Source organism: Geotrypetes seraphini, chromosome 9, assembly GCF_902459505.1.
Source record: "Geotrypetes seraphini chromosome 9, aGeoSer1.1, whole genome shotgun sequence".
Lineage (NCBI taxonomy): Eukaryota > Metazoa > Chordata > Amphibia > Gymnophiona > Dermophiidae > Geotrypetes > Geotrypetes seraphini.
The window spans coordinates 20,428,660-20,446,617 of NC_047092.1; the positions used below are offsets into that span (position 1 = coordinate 20,428,660).

At 42.2% G+C, this 17,958-nt stretch overlaps 2 protein-coding genes across 6 annotated transcripts in view; both read right to left on the minus strand.

The window, feature by feature from the left end:
- Nucleotides 1–1,849: 1,849 nt before the first annotated feature.
- On the minus strand, nt 1,850–9,613 carry ATP6V1F (ATPase H+ transporting V1 subunit F). Its single transcript, XM_033959774.1, has 2 exons — nt 9,212–9,613; nt 1,850–3,545 (listed from the first exon to the last, which is right to left on the minus strand). The coding sequence occupies exons 1-2, from the start codon at nt 9,367–9,369 to the stop codon at nt 3,344–3,346; spliced, it is 360 nt and encodes a 119-aa protein (XP_033815665.1). The 5' UTR covers nt 9,370–9,613; the 3' UTR covers nt 1,850–3,343.
- Nucleotides 9,614–12,977: 3,364 nt separating this feature from the next.
- The window catches only part of FLNC (filamin C), a 234,353-nt gene continuing 229,372 nt past the window's right edge, over nt 12,978–17,958 (minus strand). For all 5 annotated transcript variants that reach the window (XM_033958234.1, XM_033958233.1, XM_033958232.1 and 2 more), the window contains 2 exons: nt 17,483–17,686; nt 12,978–15,537 (listed from right to left, as the gene is read on the minus strand). In XM_033958234.1, coding sequence (XP_033814125.1) covers nt 15,350–15,537; nt 17,483–17,686 — 392 coding nt within the window. In that variant the 3' untranslated portion in view covers nt 12,978–15,349. The remainder of the gene's footprint in view (nt 15,538–17,482; nt 17,687–17,958) is intronic.

Genomic DNA, 17,958 nt, shown 5'->3' on the forward strand with positions numbered 1-17,958 from the left:
GATAAACAGAAAAGGGACTGAAAGGTTTTAAAGCCAAGACTCAGCCCACGTTGTTTGAAGGATACAAGTAGCTGTTTCTTAGATAATGATAATTGTAATAATACAAGCTCCGATTGTTTAAATATAAATCAGACAGTGAAAATACTGCAGTTCTCAAGCTCTACCCCATTGAGGACAAACACAAATATGCCAGATGGCTCTGGCTAGGACTTGTTCCTGCAGGAACTCCCCTACATATTGGAATATCTCAAGGGAGGGAGCAGACCAGGGAGTTCTGTTAAGCTACTTCACAACTACTAGAAAACTGCTTTGCCCAGTCCTGTAGGTCACCTTTTAAGAGCAGTACATGTTGTTTAATTCATAAACAGAATCTGGCTAAATTTAGCTTCATCAGAATCTTCATTCCAGCTAGCTCTAGTGTCCATTATAATGTTTTTGCTTGCTAGCCTTGTATGTTTACCTAAGCAGCTAAAACATCCTCAAGTTTGCAATTTCCTATTCGCCAGTTGGTTTGTTGTTTAAAAAATAAAAATAAAAAAAATAATAATTGGGGGGTGGGGGGGGGCTGGTAATCGCTTCCAGTGCTCTTTGTTTAGCTAATTAGATAATATATTGCATTTTTCAAAGACTATATAGGTTAGGGGTGGGCAAACACAGTTGGGTTTTCAAGATTTTACAATGAATATGTATCAAGGGACCCAGACCATACCAAGAAAACATTCTCCAGATCATAACGCTGCCACCAGTTTGTCTATGACCAACAAAGGTTGACTGATGGGTGTTTGTTCTCAGCGGTTTAACATAAGAACATGAGACTTGCCACTGCTAAGTCAGACCAGTGGTCCATCATGCCCAGCAGTCCGCTCACGCGGCGGCCCTCTGGTCTAAGACCAGCACCCTAACTGAGACTAGCCCTACCAGCGCACGTTCTTGTTCAACAGAAACTTGTCTAACTTTGTCTTGAATCCTTGGAGGGTGTTTTCCCCTATAACAGCCTCTGGAAGGGCGTTCCAGCTTTCTACCACTCTCTGGGTGAAGAAGAACTTCCTTACGTTTGTACGGAATCTATCCCCTTTCAACGCCTGACATGTTAATGTTCATCCATTCGATGGAGCTCAAAACATGACTCATCAGTGCAGTCAGTGCAAGTCCAATGTCGGTACCCCTATGCAAATTGCAGCCGCTTTTTGCGATGAACCCTCGTGAGCATGGGTGCAACCAGCAGCCATCTGCTCTTGAGCCCCATTTGTAACAGGGTTTGCTGAACAGTTATTTTGCACGGCGAGTTGCTCCACAGTAGCATACTGATCAACCCACACCAACCTGCACAACGGACGTTCACCACTCACATCCATGGCTCATGCTGCCCCCCAGTTTCGTCGGGTCATCGAAAAGGTTCCATTCAACGCTCATGGTACATTTTAACCACAGAAGCCTGTGAACAGCTCATAAACTCCGCCATTTCTTTGCCCAGTAGCCGATGATCATGCCTTTTTCAATGTCTGATAAATCGTGTCTTTTTCCCGATGACAGCCACGGTTTGCTATATTGGCAACTTGCTGACATCCCACTTTATATACCCATGGTCTACACATGACACGTACAGACTTTGTGGGTATATAAGGTGGGATGTCAGCAAGTTGCCAATATAACAAACCGTGGCTATCATCGGGAAAAAAAAGCGCGATTTATCAGACATTGAAAAAGGCATGATCATCAGAAACTGGGCCAAGAACGGCAGTATCTTGGAAATGGTTTCACAGCATTTAACACATACTGAGTTTGTTAGTGTACCTTAATAAATGGACTCCTAAGTCCTTAACAACAGGAAAAATATCCAACCAAAAAATACATTTCACCATTTTTTAATTTAACATTCACTCAAATATTACTCTGACATCTAGAACATTTACAACAAGATGCAGATTTCATTTTTACACTCGGGAAAAAGAGCATTAGTGCAAGAACAGAGTGAATAAGCTTCAAAGCACCACACAGAAGGAAAGGCTCCACTTCTGGATTAAAGCATTACATCGGACAATGTGCAAAAATCCAGCAGAGACAAAGACAGCTACAAGCATGAATTCAAACCTTCAAAATCAGCAAACCAAATTTCTACTGAGCTTTAATGTATTTTGTAACTTCCCTTACTTTTTTAACATGAAAAAAATGTATTTGTCACATATACTGTACTTGCTCAGGATGAAACAAAAAAAAATGGGTTCCCTCGATATTTTCAATAAGCCAAACAACCTTTTTTTCCCAAGGCATTCAAGATTAAGATCCAAGTTGTTTTCAAATGAGTGATTTACTTTAAATGTGGCAATGGAGTGCCAAGGAGTGGCAGGGAGCTCTCTAATTTTCCTCAGCTTATAGCAATACTCTTCTCATAATCTACCCATCAAAAGATGACTAGGAATAGAGGAAGCGAATTGGAAGCGATAGAGCTGACCAAAAGTTACTTTAAAACAAGTTGTACAATAATGGAAAAAGGCTTCACAGATAAAAACAGCAGAAATCAAGACAACAATCAAATTCCAGTTTTCAAGAATGAGACCCTGTTTCTGTAAAAGGAAAGACTTACTGCCATCCACCCAGTATTTCCTATACCAACTTGGAATAAAGGTGGAAATTCTAACACCATGGTATTACAATTTACCATTCCACCCAGCAAACTATTTCACAGCAAGGGGAAAACCAAGCCTTGAAACATAGCAGAGAAAGTGAGTAAAGACAAAACTTTAATAAAATGCGATATTCCAAGATTGCACTAGTCCCTTCTTCCCAGTAAAATTAAAAATGCCAGGGATCCACAAACTGCAGCATTTCTGCACTCTAGTACCTTCCGTTTTTAAAAACCTAAAAAATAAATACATAGCCAAAAATTATAGATCAAAATAAATGCAGTGTATCCCAAGCATCTAGAATACAAAATATTTTTGTGTTAGTCACTTACTGCACAGAATACAAAGCCAAGGATGTACACTGTCCTACACCAGATCATTTACTGACCACTGTATGGTGTAATACAAGATCTATCATCCTATGCTTTGGCTTCCATTAGGGTGACACCAGACACTCACTGATCATAAAAGGGAGGAAGATGAGGCTGTTTTCTTTTGCAGCATGGGACAATGCCAATCTCTGGCCTGTGTGTGTGTGGTCTTTCCTTCCTCAGCTTTGAAAATAGAGAGGTTTAAATTACAATTAGACACAAAATATAGATAACACAGACATCATAATTAATCTCTGTTTATGAGGTGGGGGGAATCAGGACAATTCTTCTTATACACCATATGCAAACCTTGCATATAAATGGAGTGGGGAATGCTGAAGACTACACTTATCGCAAGTCCTCAGCAGTAAACATGCCCCTGGCTCGTCGGAGGATGGAGTCCTTCGAAGCATCATATGGGTGCTCTTTGGAGGGAATCTCCAGGACAGCTGGGATAGACCTGTGATGGGCATCAATAGCATGGCGGATCATTTCAGCAATGAACTGGTTGATGAGAATAATTCCAATGTCATCCCGGCCCAGAAAACTCCTGTACAAGGTGGAAAGAAAAGAGAATTAGAAATAGAGAGAACATGACTCAGCACTTTTTGCATTCACATAAGGACAATTACAGGGGCAAGAGGAAAACTAAGCGCTTGTACAAAGACCAGGAGAACGTTACAAAATGACCTATTTTTGCCAAAAACGGCATTTTAACCTAGCACAAAAAAAATTAAAAAGCACCCAAAAACTGCTAGGAAGGAAAAAAAAAAAAAAGAGGGAATGAAAAAGTGGACAAAGAAAACAGAGGGGAAAATTAAACTATTGTTAAATTATTCTTCTATTTATTAATATTTGCAAAGTGCCTTTTTTATAACGTAAATCAACGGTTTTACAATAAAACAGAAAAGAAAAAAAAACCCTCCATTTGGTGAAAGGAAAGGTTTTCTACACAGTCACACTTAAAAGACAATATGTTCAAATGAGTATTGTTAGTATGTAATTTACAATTTTGTTACCATTTAACACTAGTGACCCTGGGCAAGTCACTTAATCCCCCGATTGCCCCAGGTACATTAGCTAGATTGTGAGCCCGTCGGGACAGACAGGGAAAAATGCTTGAGTACCTGAATAAATTAATATAAACCGTTCTGAGCTCTCCTGGAAGAACGGTATAGAAAATTGAATAAATTAAATAAATACAAATCAATGAGGTAAACGTGGAGATGTGCTATTTGTATTCTGCTGTCAATTTGCTCTCATAAAACAGATATGATATTCACAATGTCAGTATACATTACATTACATTAGTGATTTCTATTCCGCCATTACCTTGCGGATCAAGGCAGATTACATTCAAACTAAAAACAAGAATTACATTCAAAATTTGAAAGAATAGAATAAGCGATGATATAAAATTTTTAAGGTAATAAAAAAAATTAAAAAAAAATTGGGTAAAGAGTTACCAACTGGAAGTAGAAGTCTTTAGGAGATAAGAATGGGGTGAATTATGTGATTTTAGATAACATTAGGTAAATAGAAGATACTGTGAACAAAACACTTTCATAGATACACATTAGAATAAACAAGTAACAGAGGGTTAGAATGATACAAGGAACATCTTTATGTGCAACCAAATGGTCAAGTGCCCTTGAGACCCAGATAAAATGGGTAGGACAAAGTCACTGGATAAAAACATGTAATGGGTGGCTAAATCAAAGGCAAATTACATATACAGTTGAATAGACACAAAGCACAGGCAAATTACGCATGCGACTGAGACCCAAAAATTTGGGGGAGGGGAGGGGGCCCTCTCAGTTTGTGCAAAATTTGTAAGATACTTGTCTGGAAATGAGAAGGATGCCTAAAAAGTGTATGGATGTTTTTCAGAATTAGCCCTCTATAGCTCTCCTTCCTCCCCCATTCCAATACAGAGAATGAAGTAGGATCCAGCCAATGGGAAAGTTGCTTTGTTACAGTAAGGAGGGGCTGAGCCTACAAGAAGTAGAGGGTTGAACCCCAAATAGGGCTTTGAAGAGAGAGCTGTGGAACCAGCGAGTGCCCTGGGGATGAAGGAGATCTACCGTAGTTACATTTTTTCACATGTGAGCTGACCAAGCAGTGCAGAGTGCAGGCATGAACCAGACCTGGAACAAAGCAGCTCACTCCAGCTACATCTGCAGCCAGTGGACTTCAGTTATTTACACTGGGTTTCTTGTTTGTGCAAAAACAAGAGACCTGTCTACTGTATACAGAGCAAACGGCATCCAGAATAAAACACATAGGCAACACAATCTTTGCACACAAAGAACACTGACAAAATGTTTTCATGCCCTTGAATGTAGATGCACTTAAAACAAAATGCTGTTTCCTAGACCCTATCAGGGCCAATGCACTGCAATTGTACGGAAGCAAGTATTAAGAAAGAAAACCCAGCCAAGTGAAGAACACGGATGGGAGACCAAAATCCTAAAAACAACCACTAACAAAATCTTTCCATCGTTTACTTATATAAAGGTGCAAGTTGCCTTGATTTTGCACATGCAAAGAAAACACAAGCATTTTTACAGAGATGCCAAGCCTTGCTCATTATGAAATGTGTCACGCTATTTCAAGGCTCTCTCGCATTCTGAGCCCCTTAGACCAGTGTATCGCAAACTGTGTGCCGCGGTACACTGAGGAAGAGGGGAGGTACCGATGCCGGATGACTGTCTACAGGACGTTCCTCTCGCAAAGAAAGGCACGTCCTGTAAGCAATCTCCCGACACCGGCACCTCTTTTCTCTGCCGTCCCTTCTCTCCAGTGCAGGTCCTTCTCTTAGCTCAAGGCCCGTTTGAAGGGCCTTTGCGCCTGTGCTGAGGTCAGCGTGCATGTGCATGACGTCATCATGCCGACGCACTTCCGGATGTCTCAAGCCGGGGACACTAGGTTTAGTGTGCCCCAGCTCAAAAAAAGTTTGTGAGACACTGCATTATACCATCAGTACCAGTGCACTGATTCTGACCACTACTTTCATGAGAAGCTTGAATAAAAGATCCCCGGTAGAAAGAAATCCGGGTACACCATCAACTTTAATTTTTCTTGCAGCACATGTGCTATAAAATCTATGTGCATACTTTTAGACACCGAGTGGAGAGTAATTTTCAGCCCTGAGAATTTGTCCATATTGTTTCCACTCTGTCTATGTCCATTTAGAGCACTGTCTCTCAAACTATATGCCATGGCACAATGGTGTGCCCTGAAGAGATTCCAGGTGTGACACGAGAGATTTCAGAATTTTACTTTATTTTTAAAAATTCCCTTCATAAGTATGCATTAGAATAAATGACATATACATCATGTACGCAAGAGTCTGTCAATGTTATGAGTGTCTGTGTGCATAAGGATACAATCGCCTAGACAAGCATTATTCTTTGACGTGATTGGTCCTTGAAAACTTATGGCATGTAATTTTAGGTTTTATGCAGTAGTTATCCTAACTTGAGCAACAAAGCAATCAAGACTTTGTTACCGTTTGGATCTTCTTATCTTTTGCGAGCTTGGATATTCAGCTCTGAAAGAAATTAAATTGAAAGAGAACGACTGCAGATGGTGCATGATGAAGTGCATGTTTGCTTGTCAACTATCGAGCCATGTTTTGAGTTAATTTGCACTCAAAAACAAGCACATCCATCAGATTGACTAGCAATGCTATTCCATCTACTTTACTTTCACCGCTCTTACAATGACCCATACGGAGCTTAGAAGAAAAGAACTTTACATAAATAACTCAAATTTCATTTTTTGTTGGTTTTGTATTTTTATAATTTCAATTATAATGTACCACGAAAAACATTTACTCCATTTAGTGTGCCAGAGCTTTAAAAGTTTGAGACACTCTGATTTAGAGGTTCTAGTCTAAAGAAAAGTGAAGCAAGTATTTTCAACTGCTTCTCCCCCCCCCCCCCTATTTGCAAAACAATATAATTTACATTTTCTAGATCTATACTCTGGTTATATCATTGGAAAATCTCATTCTCTGACCTTCCAACTCACTCACTGGAATGGTTCACCCTTGGTATCCCTACATTTATTAGTCATACAAAAAAAAAAGCTTCTGAAAATACACAACAAAAAGCAGAACTTTTCTCCACTCATTTGCAAAAGGAAATTCATGTGACTACTGACTCATCAATCCATAACGGTTTAAGGAAATACAACTATCATCATCAAATGGCTGCTCCAGACAAAACTGTCAAACATCTCCATCTAGTAGGCATCATTTTCCAGCACATAAGAACATAAGCAGTGCCTCCTCCGGGTCAGACCATAGGTCCATCCTGCCCATCAGTCCGCTCCCGCGGCGGCCCAAACAGGTCACGACCTGTCTGAATCACCAGAAGGGGCCCCCTTGCCACCTTGGTTTCTCATTGAAGTCCTATCTTCCCATCAAAGTCCTAACCCCCGGTCTTGCACTTGCACGACCTGGGTTGGCTTTCTATACTTATTACCTGGTTAGCTTTCTATACTTGTGTTACATCCCAGCACCTCTCTCAGTATCCCACGATCCCTTTATCCCTCAGGAATCCGTCCAATCCCTGTTTGAATCCCTGTACCGTACTCTGCCTGATCACTTCCTCCAGTAGCGCATTCCAAGTGTCCACGACCCTTTGGGTGAAGAAAAACTTCCTTGCATTTGTTTTGAACCTATCTCCCTTCAGTTTCTCCGAATGCCCCCTCGTATCTGTTGTCCCCCTCAGTCTGAAGAATCTGTCCCTATCTACCCTCTCTATGCTCCTCATGATCTTGAAGGTCTCTATCATATCTCCCCTGAGCCTCCATCAACTGCCTTACCATATGTGCAGAATTGCTTCGTCATTTTTTAATGATAGTTATGGCAATACAAATGAATGTAAGAGTGAGCTCTTCAGATGGATGTTTCACAGATATTACTAATGAGAAAATTGAACAAAGGGTCTAGGCCAATAGTATTCACGCCCCAATATTCCAGCCCCAAAGCCACAAAAAGGTCAGGTATTAAGGATATTCCCAACAGGAATTTGTGTACAATGGAAGCGGCTTCGCATGTGTATGTATTTATTCATAGCCCATCTATTACAAATCTATGCAGGTCACAACATAAAAACATACAGAGTTGAACATAAAATAACTACATCATCCAAATTGCAAGACATAAAGCAAATGGGTTGCCTGTACGCACTTCACATATACAGTATCCTGAAATCTAAACTATTTGCAGCCTTTCGAGTGAATATTACTGGTCTAGGCCCATTATTTAGACTTGTAACTGATAGTCCGGTCAACACAATGTCGAGAATCTTACCCTATTAGCAGTTATTCATTCTGATATAATATAATAGTACAGTGTCTCTCAAACTGTGTGCCATGGCACAGTGGTGTGCCCTGCAGAGATTCTGGGTGTGCCATGAGAGATTCCAGAATTTTACTTTATTTTTAAAAATTTCCTTCATAAATATACACTAGAATAGATGACATGTACATTGCTGGCATTAGTTCTAGCTGCGTAGCGCGGGGTTAGCTTGTGCTAATATTCTGCGCGTGCTAAAAATGCTATCGCAGCTTAGTAAAAGGAACCCTAAGGGACTGTTTTACAAAGCCGTGTGGCAACAGCCCCGAAGCCCTTTAAGGGCTCATTTTACTAGGGTGCGCTAGCGTTTTTAGCGCACACACAAGATTAGCGCGTGCTAGCCAAAAAATTGTCGCCTGCTTAAAAGGAGACGGTAGCAGCTAGCGCGCGCTATTCCGCGCATTAAGGCCCTAACGCACCTTTGTAAAAGGAGCCCTAAATCTCTTTGGGCTTCGGAGCCGTTACTGAGAGGCTTTGTAAAACAGGCCCTAAGCCTGTCTCCACTTAAAGGTGGCACAGACGGGTTTTCAGGATTTCCCCAATGAATATGCATGAGATCTATTAGCATACAAGGAAAGCAGTGCATGCAAATAGATCTCATGCATATTCATTGAGGAAATCCTGAAAACCCGACTGGATTGCAGCCCTCGAGGAGGGACTTTGACACCCCTGGTCTAAAGCTAGGCTTTGGGGCTCCCTCATGTCAACCCCAGCCCTACACGGTCACCAAAGATTTCAAAATGATGGGTGAAATGCTAAATACAACACACAGAACAGAAACAACGATGGCGCTTGGAAAAGCGCAGAAGAGAAGAGAAGAGCCGGTCCCCACCCCTCCTCCTCCCTACCGGAACGTTTCTTCTATCTCGGTGACGCTGGTCTCTTTCTCCACCACCAAGAAGTTGGGTTTGCGGTTCTTATTGAGCTCCCCAATCCCGCCGAGAAGAAAGCCCGTGCAGGTGTCCTCGTCCCCGATCACCGCGATCAGCTTCCCCCGTGCCGCCATCGCTTGCCAGGCCCGCGGAAAGGCTCTTCGCAAAAGCGGCTTCCGGCGCTCGCGAGCTAGACGTCTCGCGCCGTCCCCCAGCAAAGGAGAGTCCGGCCGGCTCGCGCACAGACCAGCTGATGCCGAGCTCGTGCGCCAGTCACGCGATGCCTACGCGCCCGCTAGGCCGGCGGTTAATGGCGCGCGCGAAGTGAGCTGGGCGGGGTGACGCGCGCTTCACCAGCCCAAACAGTAGCGGCTCTCTGAAGTCACTTCCTGACACTGTTGCCAGATACCTTTGTTCTAATCCCGCCCAATTACCTTGCAAAAGCATCCCCAAAACAGCCCAATGGCGGCTGACTGAGGGAGGAGAAGTGGTGGCTGTTGAGTGTAGAGTGCTGGCCACCTATGTATTTGATGGACTGGTCTGTTTTATTGACTATATACACTTCCCCCTCCATATTCGCAGTGGTTAGGGGTCGAGCCAGCCCGTGAATAATAGTTGGGCTGGTTCTGCCCCTAATCCCCGCTTCCCCCAGCTATTTTAAGCCCTAAGGTCTAGCGCAGTGTTTTTCAACCTTTTTACACCTATGGACCGGCAGAAATAAAAGAATTATTCTGTGGACCGGCATCGGTCTGTGGACTGGCGGTTGAAGAACACGGCTAAGTCATTGGCCAGACCCCGCCCATCTCTACCCAATCTCCACCCCCAGACCCCGCCCCCATAATAGTACTAATTTCACCTTGCACGTCCCGTGCCTCATCTGGAAGCCTTCCCTCTGACGTTGCAACATCAGAGAGAAGGCTTCCAGTTCAGGCGCAGGATGCCCGTAGGAGCCACTGCCTGTGGCTTTGTGCACTGAATCAGTTAGGAAGAGGGAACTGGCTTGAAGATAACGCTGCATCGATCGCACTGTGGACTTGTGTTTGAAGAACACTGTTTTGGGCCTGATGCACGTGCTGACCCTGTGGACCGGCAGGAAATTTCTGTGGACCGGCACTGGTCCATGCACCGGTGGTTGAAGAACACTGGTCTAGCGGGTTTTCAGGCAGGAGCGATCTTCCCACACTCCTGCCCCGTGCAGATCGCTTACAGGCAATGGCTTGATCTCAAGCCATTTCCTGTGAGGATCTGCATGGGGCAGGAGCGTGGGAAGATTGCTCCTGCCATGAAAACCCGCTAGACCACCAGGTAAGGCTTAAGGGGGGGGGGGTTTACAGGGCTTAAAATAGCCTGAAAAATGAAAATGCATTTTTTGGTTTAAAACCGCGAATAAGCGAATCCGTAGATACAGAATTTGCGAATACGGAGGGGGAAGTATACACTCATTTCTCAATATTTGCGGGGGTTAGGGTCAGCGCTGGCCCGCGAATATTGAAAATTTGCGAATAACTTTTGGGCCGGCTCTGACCACCCCTGCCTCCCTCCTTAAGTTGATTAATACCCAAGGCTGCAGCCAAGCGCACCGGACCGTACCTGGTGGTCTAGCGGCCATTTTGGATGAGTGATCTGCACGGGGCAGGAGCTTAGGAAGATTGCTCCTGCCCCGAAAGACTGCTAGACCATCAGGTAAGGTTTGGGGAGGTGATGGGGATTCCGGTTTTAGGAAATCGTGAATAATCAAAATCGTGAGTCCTAAAGCCGCGAATCGGGAGGGGGAAGTGTAATGATGTTCGTCGGTGAGGCAATGTATGCTATATGCAATTTTATATTTTGATGTATGTCAGGGTTCGGCCAGTTTTCTGGGCTATATTGATGTTCATCGTTGAAGCGACATGTATGTTGCATGTAATTTGACTTTCTGTATGTAAATGTGCAATTTGTTTTATAGTGTGTTTATTTAAGTAATCTGTATGTTAAATGTACTGCCTTATTTTGTATGTAAAAAGTGTAAAACAAACAGTGTATGAGGGGGTGCTGTAAAGTTCTCAGCCCAACTAATCAGAGGGGAGAGAGGTTTTTAATTTTCCTCTGGTTGATTTTCTCCCACATCCTTTTGCAGGTGTTTCTGCAGTGGCTGACCGAAGGCTGGCATCATTTTGCTGCAAGAACCAGGGGCAGTTTCAGTTTTTAAATTTTGGTGGCACTGCAAGGCTGAGGACTTCTTATGTTTTCCTTTGGATTTCTTTTTTATTTGTTTTGCTGGGTTATTCTTGTCATTTAAATAAATTAATTTCTTATATTTGATTTATCATTTGGTGCGGTTCCCTCTTAGATGTAAATGGCACCAATAATCAGTTCCTTTATTCCTGACATCGTGAAAAGAAAATCCTTCAAATCATCCCCTTATCATTTAAGAACATAAGAATTGCCGCTGCTCGGTCAGACCAGTGGTCCATCGTGCCCAGCAGTCCGCTCACGCGGCGGCCCTCTGGTCAAAGACCAGCGCCCTAACTGAGACTAGCTTTACCTGCGTACGTTCTGGTTCAGCAAGAACTTGTCTAACTTTGTCTTGAATCCCTGGAGGGCGTTTTCCCCTATAACAGCCTCCGGAAGAGCGTTCCAGTTTTCTACCACTCTCTGGGTGAAGAAGAACTTCCTTACGTTTGTACGGAATCTATCCCCTTTCAACTTTAGAGAGTGCCCTCTCGTTCTCCCTACCTTGGAGAGGGTGAACAACCTGTCTTTATCTACTAAGTCTATTTCCTTCATTATCTGGAATTTTCAAGGGAGAAGAGGCCCAGTTTCTCTAATCTCTCACTGTACGGCAACTCCTCCAGCCCATTAACCATTTTAGTTGCTTTTCTCTGGAACCTTTTGAATAGTACTGTATCCTTCTTCATGTATGGCGACCAGTGCTGAACACAGTATTCCAGTATTGCCCCATAAGCACTAGAAACATAACTGGCTGAAGTACCTCAAGTTTAGAACTTGTAAACAGAAATGCTGTGTTACTTCCAATTTACTTTTCTTTCATCAGCATAGTTCTGCCCTGTCAGTATACATAGAAATGCACACACATGCACATACACGTGACTCCTGTCTGATATTTGCCTTTTATCTTTAGGGGGGAACCCCTTAAAATGCATGTCAAAATGTTTCCTTTACTGTTATTTGAGGTTTGGGAGGTTCGTAGATTTTGTGGACGAACTCATCCCTTTTTGAAAATTTGGGACCCCTATATTGAGGGCCGGAATCCAGTTGGGTTTTCAGGATTTCCACAATGAATATGTATGAGATCTATTTGCATGCACTGCTTTCAATGCATATTCATTGGGGAAATCCTGAAAACCCAACTGGATTATGGCCCTCGAGAACCAGAGTTGCCCACCCCTGGTCTAGGGTTACCATTTGGCTCCAGAAAAAAGGAGGACGGATTAAGACATCCGGGTTTTACTTCCATTGCTCTCAGTAGAAGTAAAACCAGGATGTCTTAATCCATCCTCTTTTTTTTTTTTTTTTTTTTTTTCTGGAGCTATATGGTAACCCTAGATCTGTCAGATGTTTACATTCTCAGAGGCAGGTTTGTGTGCCTCCTTTTGGTTTTGCCTTTCTTTTATTTAGATCTTCTAAGCAAACATGATTAGACCATGGTACAGATAATTCCTTACTGGTGCAGTGAATTCTGACTCACCCTCAACAACACTCATATATAAAAATATAGAGAAATAAAAGTAAGAGTTCAGCATTAGCAATGAAACTTTTTTATTTTAGTTTGCAGTTTATGTTTTTTTTACCATTCAATAGGTATGTAACAAACCACTGGGGTACTGCATTATCACCATTAATACATACAAAAATCTCACTGTAAAATTTGTTTTAGTCCTATTTTTGCTAACACTTTAGTAGTTTTGCTTTTTTAAATTAGTTTATTCTTTAAATACAATTTTTGGTAAGTAATAGCAATGGTCACATGATGCTACACCTGACCTTGCTATCCTTGTCTAAGACAGTGCTGTGACAACCAAAGATTTTGCTCAGTTATAGGCTAATGCAGGTCCAGAGGTCAGTCCCAGGGAGCTGGGAAATCAGTTCACAGTAGCATAAATTATTTAGAAATGTAATTTCAGAAGCTGGAAAAGAGTGCACCTTGTGAAAATCAGCTGCACATATTACCATTTTTATTTTTTTAAGGGGGGGGAAGAGTTCTCTTGTTTTCATGTTCCAGTTGACTGCCTGTGATTTCCTGTCTAATTAAAATATACTCTTAAGGGCAGCCATCAGGATATATTGCACTCATAGAGAAGGTTGGGTCAGTCCTAGCTCTTTAACTTCAAGTGGAATCTGGTACTTGATGTTCTACCATTGGGAATGACAATACGGTTCATTATATGTGTAGAAAGTGTTTTTGATCTTAACGCAGCCACAAGATACTTTACAAACAATATGTTAAAAGCGTACATGGAGCCATCTCAGATGCGTGGTTGTCTGCAGCTTTCCAGGGACATACGTGCACAAATATTTATAAAGGAGAGAGGAGTTAAATAAGGTACAGGGAGATACATTCACTTTCTTAATTTGAAACAGACATGTCCGAGGCAGAGGAAAGATTAGAACTCACATTCCAAGGTACACAGTGCTATAACCAGCAGACCTTACAAGGCTTCTCATTAGAGGTAGATTGTCATGGCTGCAAGGCATCAAAAGCCAAAATCTCTCTCGTTGCCACTCTAACCATGTTCCTTCCCTGACTAACTATTATTCTTAGATGTTTATGTAGTTTTATTTCAGAGTGTGAGGTTCCATTCTTCAAGCTTTCTGCCCTGATTTCTAATAACCCCAAAAGTGCACCTTCCCGTGGCGTCATGGAGCAGGATGTTGGGCTGAGATTGTTTGGATCCCATATTTTGCATGACTGCCCCATCCTCTGGTGTAGGCAATGGAAAGTGGCACGGATTTGTAGCATCTCTTGATAAAATCATGCTGAATATAGCATCTCAAGCCAAAGGTGTAAAAACATTACCAATGTGAGCTGCAAAAGGATTATATCTGAGTGCAAAAGCGTTCAGGGCGAGTGCAAAAGTGTTCAGGGCGAGTGGCGATTACTTGGGCCTTTCACCGGTTGCTTTTCACAGGACATGAACACTGTGGCTGGGTGGAACACAGGTACCAGATGATATGACATCAGTAGCAAGGTGGCAACAAAAAAAGAAAACATAAAAAAAAAAAAAAAATCAGCCCTTCTCTCTTCTTAAAGCTTAGCACATTATGCAAGTGTTTAACAACAGGAAGAGATTCAGAAAAGGGAAATATCGCTATCCCACAATAGTTGGAAATATCATTTTAGCTGCTAATTGAAAGACCCAAGAAAAATCAAAGCCTCATCAGATGATCTTCTTTATTCAGTGCATAGGAAGGTCTTAATTCTCTCTTCTTCCCTTAAAATCACAGCATCTTATAAATCATTTTTGTTCCAGTAGAGCCTCACTTCCCTACTGCAAAAACACCGTGCCCAGCAGGGTTATACTAGTCTATACAAGAATAGAGTGATTACCCCCTACAGAAGAGCCAGTGCACAAATATGCATGCTGCATATAGAGGGGCAGTGCATATAAAAACAGGTCTATAATTTAAAAGAACCTACATTTTTTTTTTTTTTTAAAAAGGAAATAGAGCTCAGCTTGGATATGACCTCTGACCTCTTTTACAATCCTATAATGTTTCCCACCCATTGCCCTTGACCCACAAAAGAAGAGGAAAAAACATTGCTAACGGTGTCTTTAAAACACAAAAATACTACTACACAAAATCCATAGGCAAAGGACCAGAGCATTCTGGGTAATAAGCATGCTTTCCCTCCCCTCTGCTCTCTCACTGTGCTGTCACTATTGCACACTCAAAGGCAGTCTTTGCTAGGCAGAAATGTATTTTCAGTGAGAAAAGTTATTTCTTCCACTGTCAAGTGTCGATCCTGTTGTGTTTCCACTTGCATTTTTCAGTGCATTTGCATTTGGGGGAAAGAGGCGCATCCGGATTGACAGAAGGGAGAAGTTTTTATTTAGAAGCGTGGGTGTGCGCTGCACGCTGTGGTCTGTTCCTACAAAGGGGAGGATGGGTCTTTTAAGGGACGGCAACTTGGTAAGGGCTGCCAGGCACGCTGTCGTCTCCCCACTTCACTATCAGGATATAGTCTCCTTTTTCCTTGACTGTGTAGGTGACGTTGTACACTCGATTCCCCACATGCTTTACGTATACTTCTTCACACGGCGTTTTGGGGCCATGCACTCCCACCATCAGCATGTTGGTGCCTGGAAAGAAACAAAATCAGTGTAAGGTCTCAGTCACAGCCCCCACTCTATGGAACACCCTTCCGTCGGATCTTAGACTAGAAACATCTCTTGAAAAGTTCAAATCTAAAGTAAAAACATTTCTCTTTAAAGACGCCTACTCATTCTGACTTTCTCCATTTCAATAAGAGTTCGACAGATTCTATGAAGTCGGCATTACCAAATTGAAACGTGTCATTTGAAGCGACCCCTACCCTATCCTAGTGTGCTAAGCCCCTCCCTCTCTTCTCTCCCTTTTACGATTTTATTTTCGCATTGTATTTAATCTCTCACCATTACCCACTAATTCCTTTTGGTACTAGTAAGTTTACATGTTTTGTCACCCCCCTCTATTTTTTAACTTTTTATTTTTATTAATACTTGATAATTGTAAACAGTTTAGGTTTGCTTATGATAAACAGTATATCAAAGATTAAATAAACTTGGAAACTTGGTTCACTGTAAGGCCTATTTTTCAGTTCTCGTCTGGCCCCATCTCAATTAAACACATGGCCAAAAGACTTATACCAAGACTCCAAACAGGGCACCAATTAAAGAAAGCAAATAGCGGTAACTCTGGCAGTAAAAGATCTCTTTAGGAAGTTAAGGTCAGCAGACGTGTAAGTCTAGGAGGTCCACTCACCTCTCTTCCACAAAAGCATAATTAATAATTTTTTAGCATTGTAAACCGGCCAGGTGCATGTCGATGGTCGGTATACTAAAATTAATTAAACTTGAAACTTGAATAATAATATTCAGTTTATTTATATACCGCATAGCCGTGAAGTTCTATGCAGTTTACGTAATTTAAAATATATTTAAAATACAATAAAAGCAAAAGAAGATTAGAGAGTTAAAAAACAATAGCTAAAACCCCTAAAAATCTAATAATTGCATAGTAAACAATTTTACAAATTAACTACCTAAGTACTTAAAAAATAAATGTGTTTTTAGATGTTTTCTAAATTTCCCATAAATTTCAGTAAAAAGGAGCAGTTGATCTAAATCTTTGCCCCATGCTGCTGCTTGATATGAAAGAAGATGCTGATGACATTTTTTTTAAGTTTGCATCTTTTAATTACTGCTTCAAAGTTAGTATCTTGACATACTGAAGGGAGGAAATACCTACCCTTGCCCCTGTAATCCCTATTAAATAAATCTAAGCAAGAAAGACTGGGTGAAAAACAGATCCAGAGTTTGAGAGAGAGATTGGAGTAAGGGGAATCCAGGGTGTGTGTGTGTTTTCCCTAACTCACGCCTTCACTCATTCTTCTGTCGCATCCTGCCCTCCAAGAAAAATACATTGGTGTCTCGCACTATAAAAACATTGCAAAAATGCAAACATAAAGCACAAAATCTGTTGCTATGCAGAGACTATAGAGACAAAATAGAGCAGTGCCCTTGTTTGACTAAAATCAGATACACCCCCTCCCCCACCAAAACTACTTCTAGTGTTGTTCTTAGATATGTCAGTAGGTGTAACTCCAGGTTGCTTGCAAACATTTTCTTTCTAAGGTAGAGTTACCAGACGTCCGGATTTCTATGGACATGTCCTCCTTTTGAGGACATGTCCAGGGGTCCGGAAGGCTTTTCAAAAACCGGCACTTTGTAAGGGTTTTGAAAAGCTTCCCCCGAAATTGTGTCGGTCAATAAGGCATCCGTGCACGCACGGATGCCACGCAATGTCATGTGCCGCGGGTGCGGATGCCTTCTTGCCTGACCAGAGCAAACAGCAAGGGCAGGACTGGGGCATAACGGGGTGGGGCTGGGCAAATCTAGGGGGGGTCAAGATTTTACAAATGTAAAATCTGGCAATCCTACAAAAGGTCATCATACAAATGTGCAATGTTCCAGAAGAGGGGGATCTGACAAGTGTAGCAGCTCAACATTTCTTCAAGTCAGGATCATAACCTTTTTCCTCATTTACCTGCTTTGCTGCAGTCCACAGTGAAGGTGTTCTTCTGGCCTATGAAAGCCTTGGATAAACCTGTTCCTCGGGCAACAACCTTGGAGGCATCACTTGAGAACTTTGGCATGGGGCTATAACTGCCCATGCTGGCAGACTTGGTGACAGTTTCAACTAGGACAGAGGAGGTCTCGTGCAGGCTGTGACCACCAGAGAGGCGAGGTCCTGGCAACAAAGAACCAAAAAAACCGAAAAATGTGACTAGGATAATCCAGAGCCCTTCTCTCCCACAAGTCTCCTGCTTGAGTTGCAAAGTCATGTTGTGTTCCAAGAGAGATTAAATTAAGACATCCTCTTAATAAGAACACCACAGCTCTGTGCAGAGCTCTCTAGCCTTCACCCTGGTCAGTTGTGGGCTAAGTTCTCCCTAGTGGCTCTGCTTTAAATCAACACCATTATATCAGTCTGGAAGCTCTGGAATGAGGGGGCATAGGGTG

Excerpts from the sequence above, each read along its gene's own strand:
- ATP6V1F (XM_033959774.1), bottom strand. The coding sequence starts at position 9,369 with ATGGCGGCACGGGGGAAGCTGATCGCGGTGATCGGGGACGAGGACACC. Across the intron at positions 3,546-9,211 it reads GAGATAGAAGAAACGTTCCG|GAGTTTTCTGGGCCGGGATG; the intron begins GTAGGGAGGAGG and ends CACCTTGTACAG.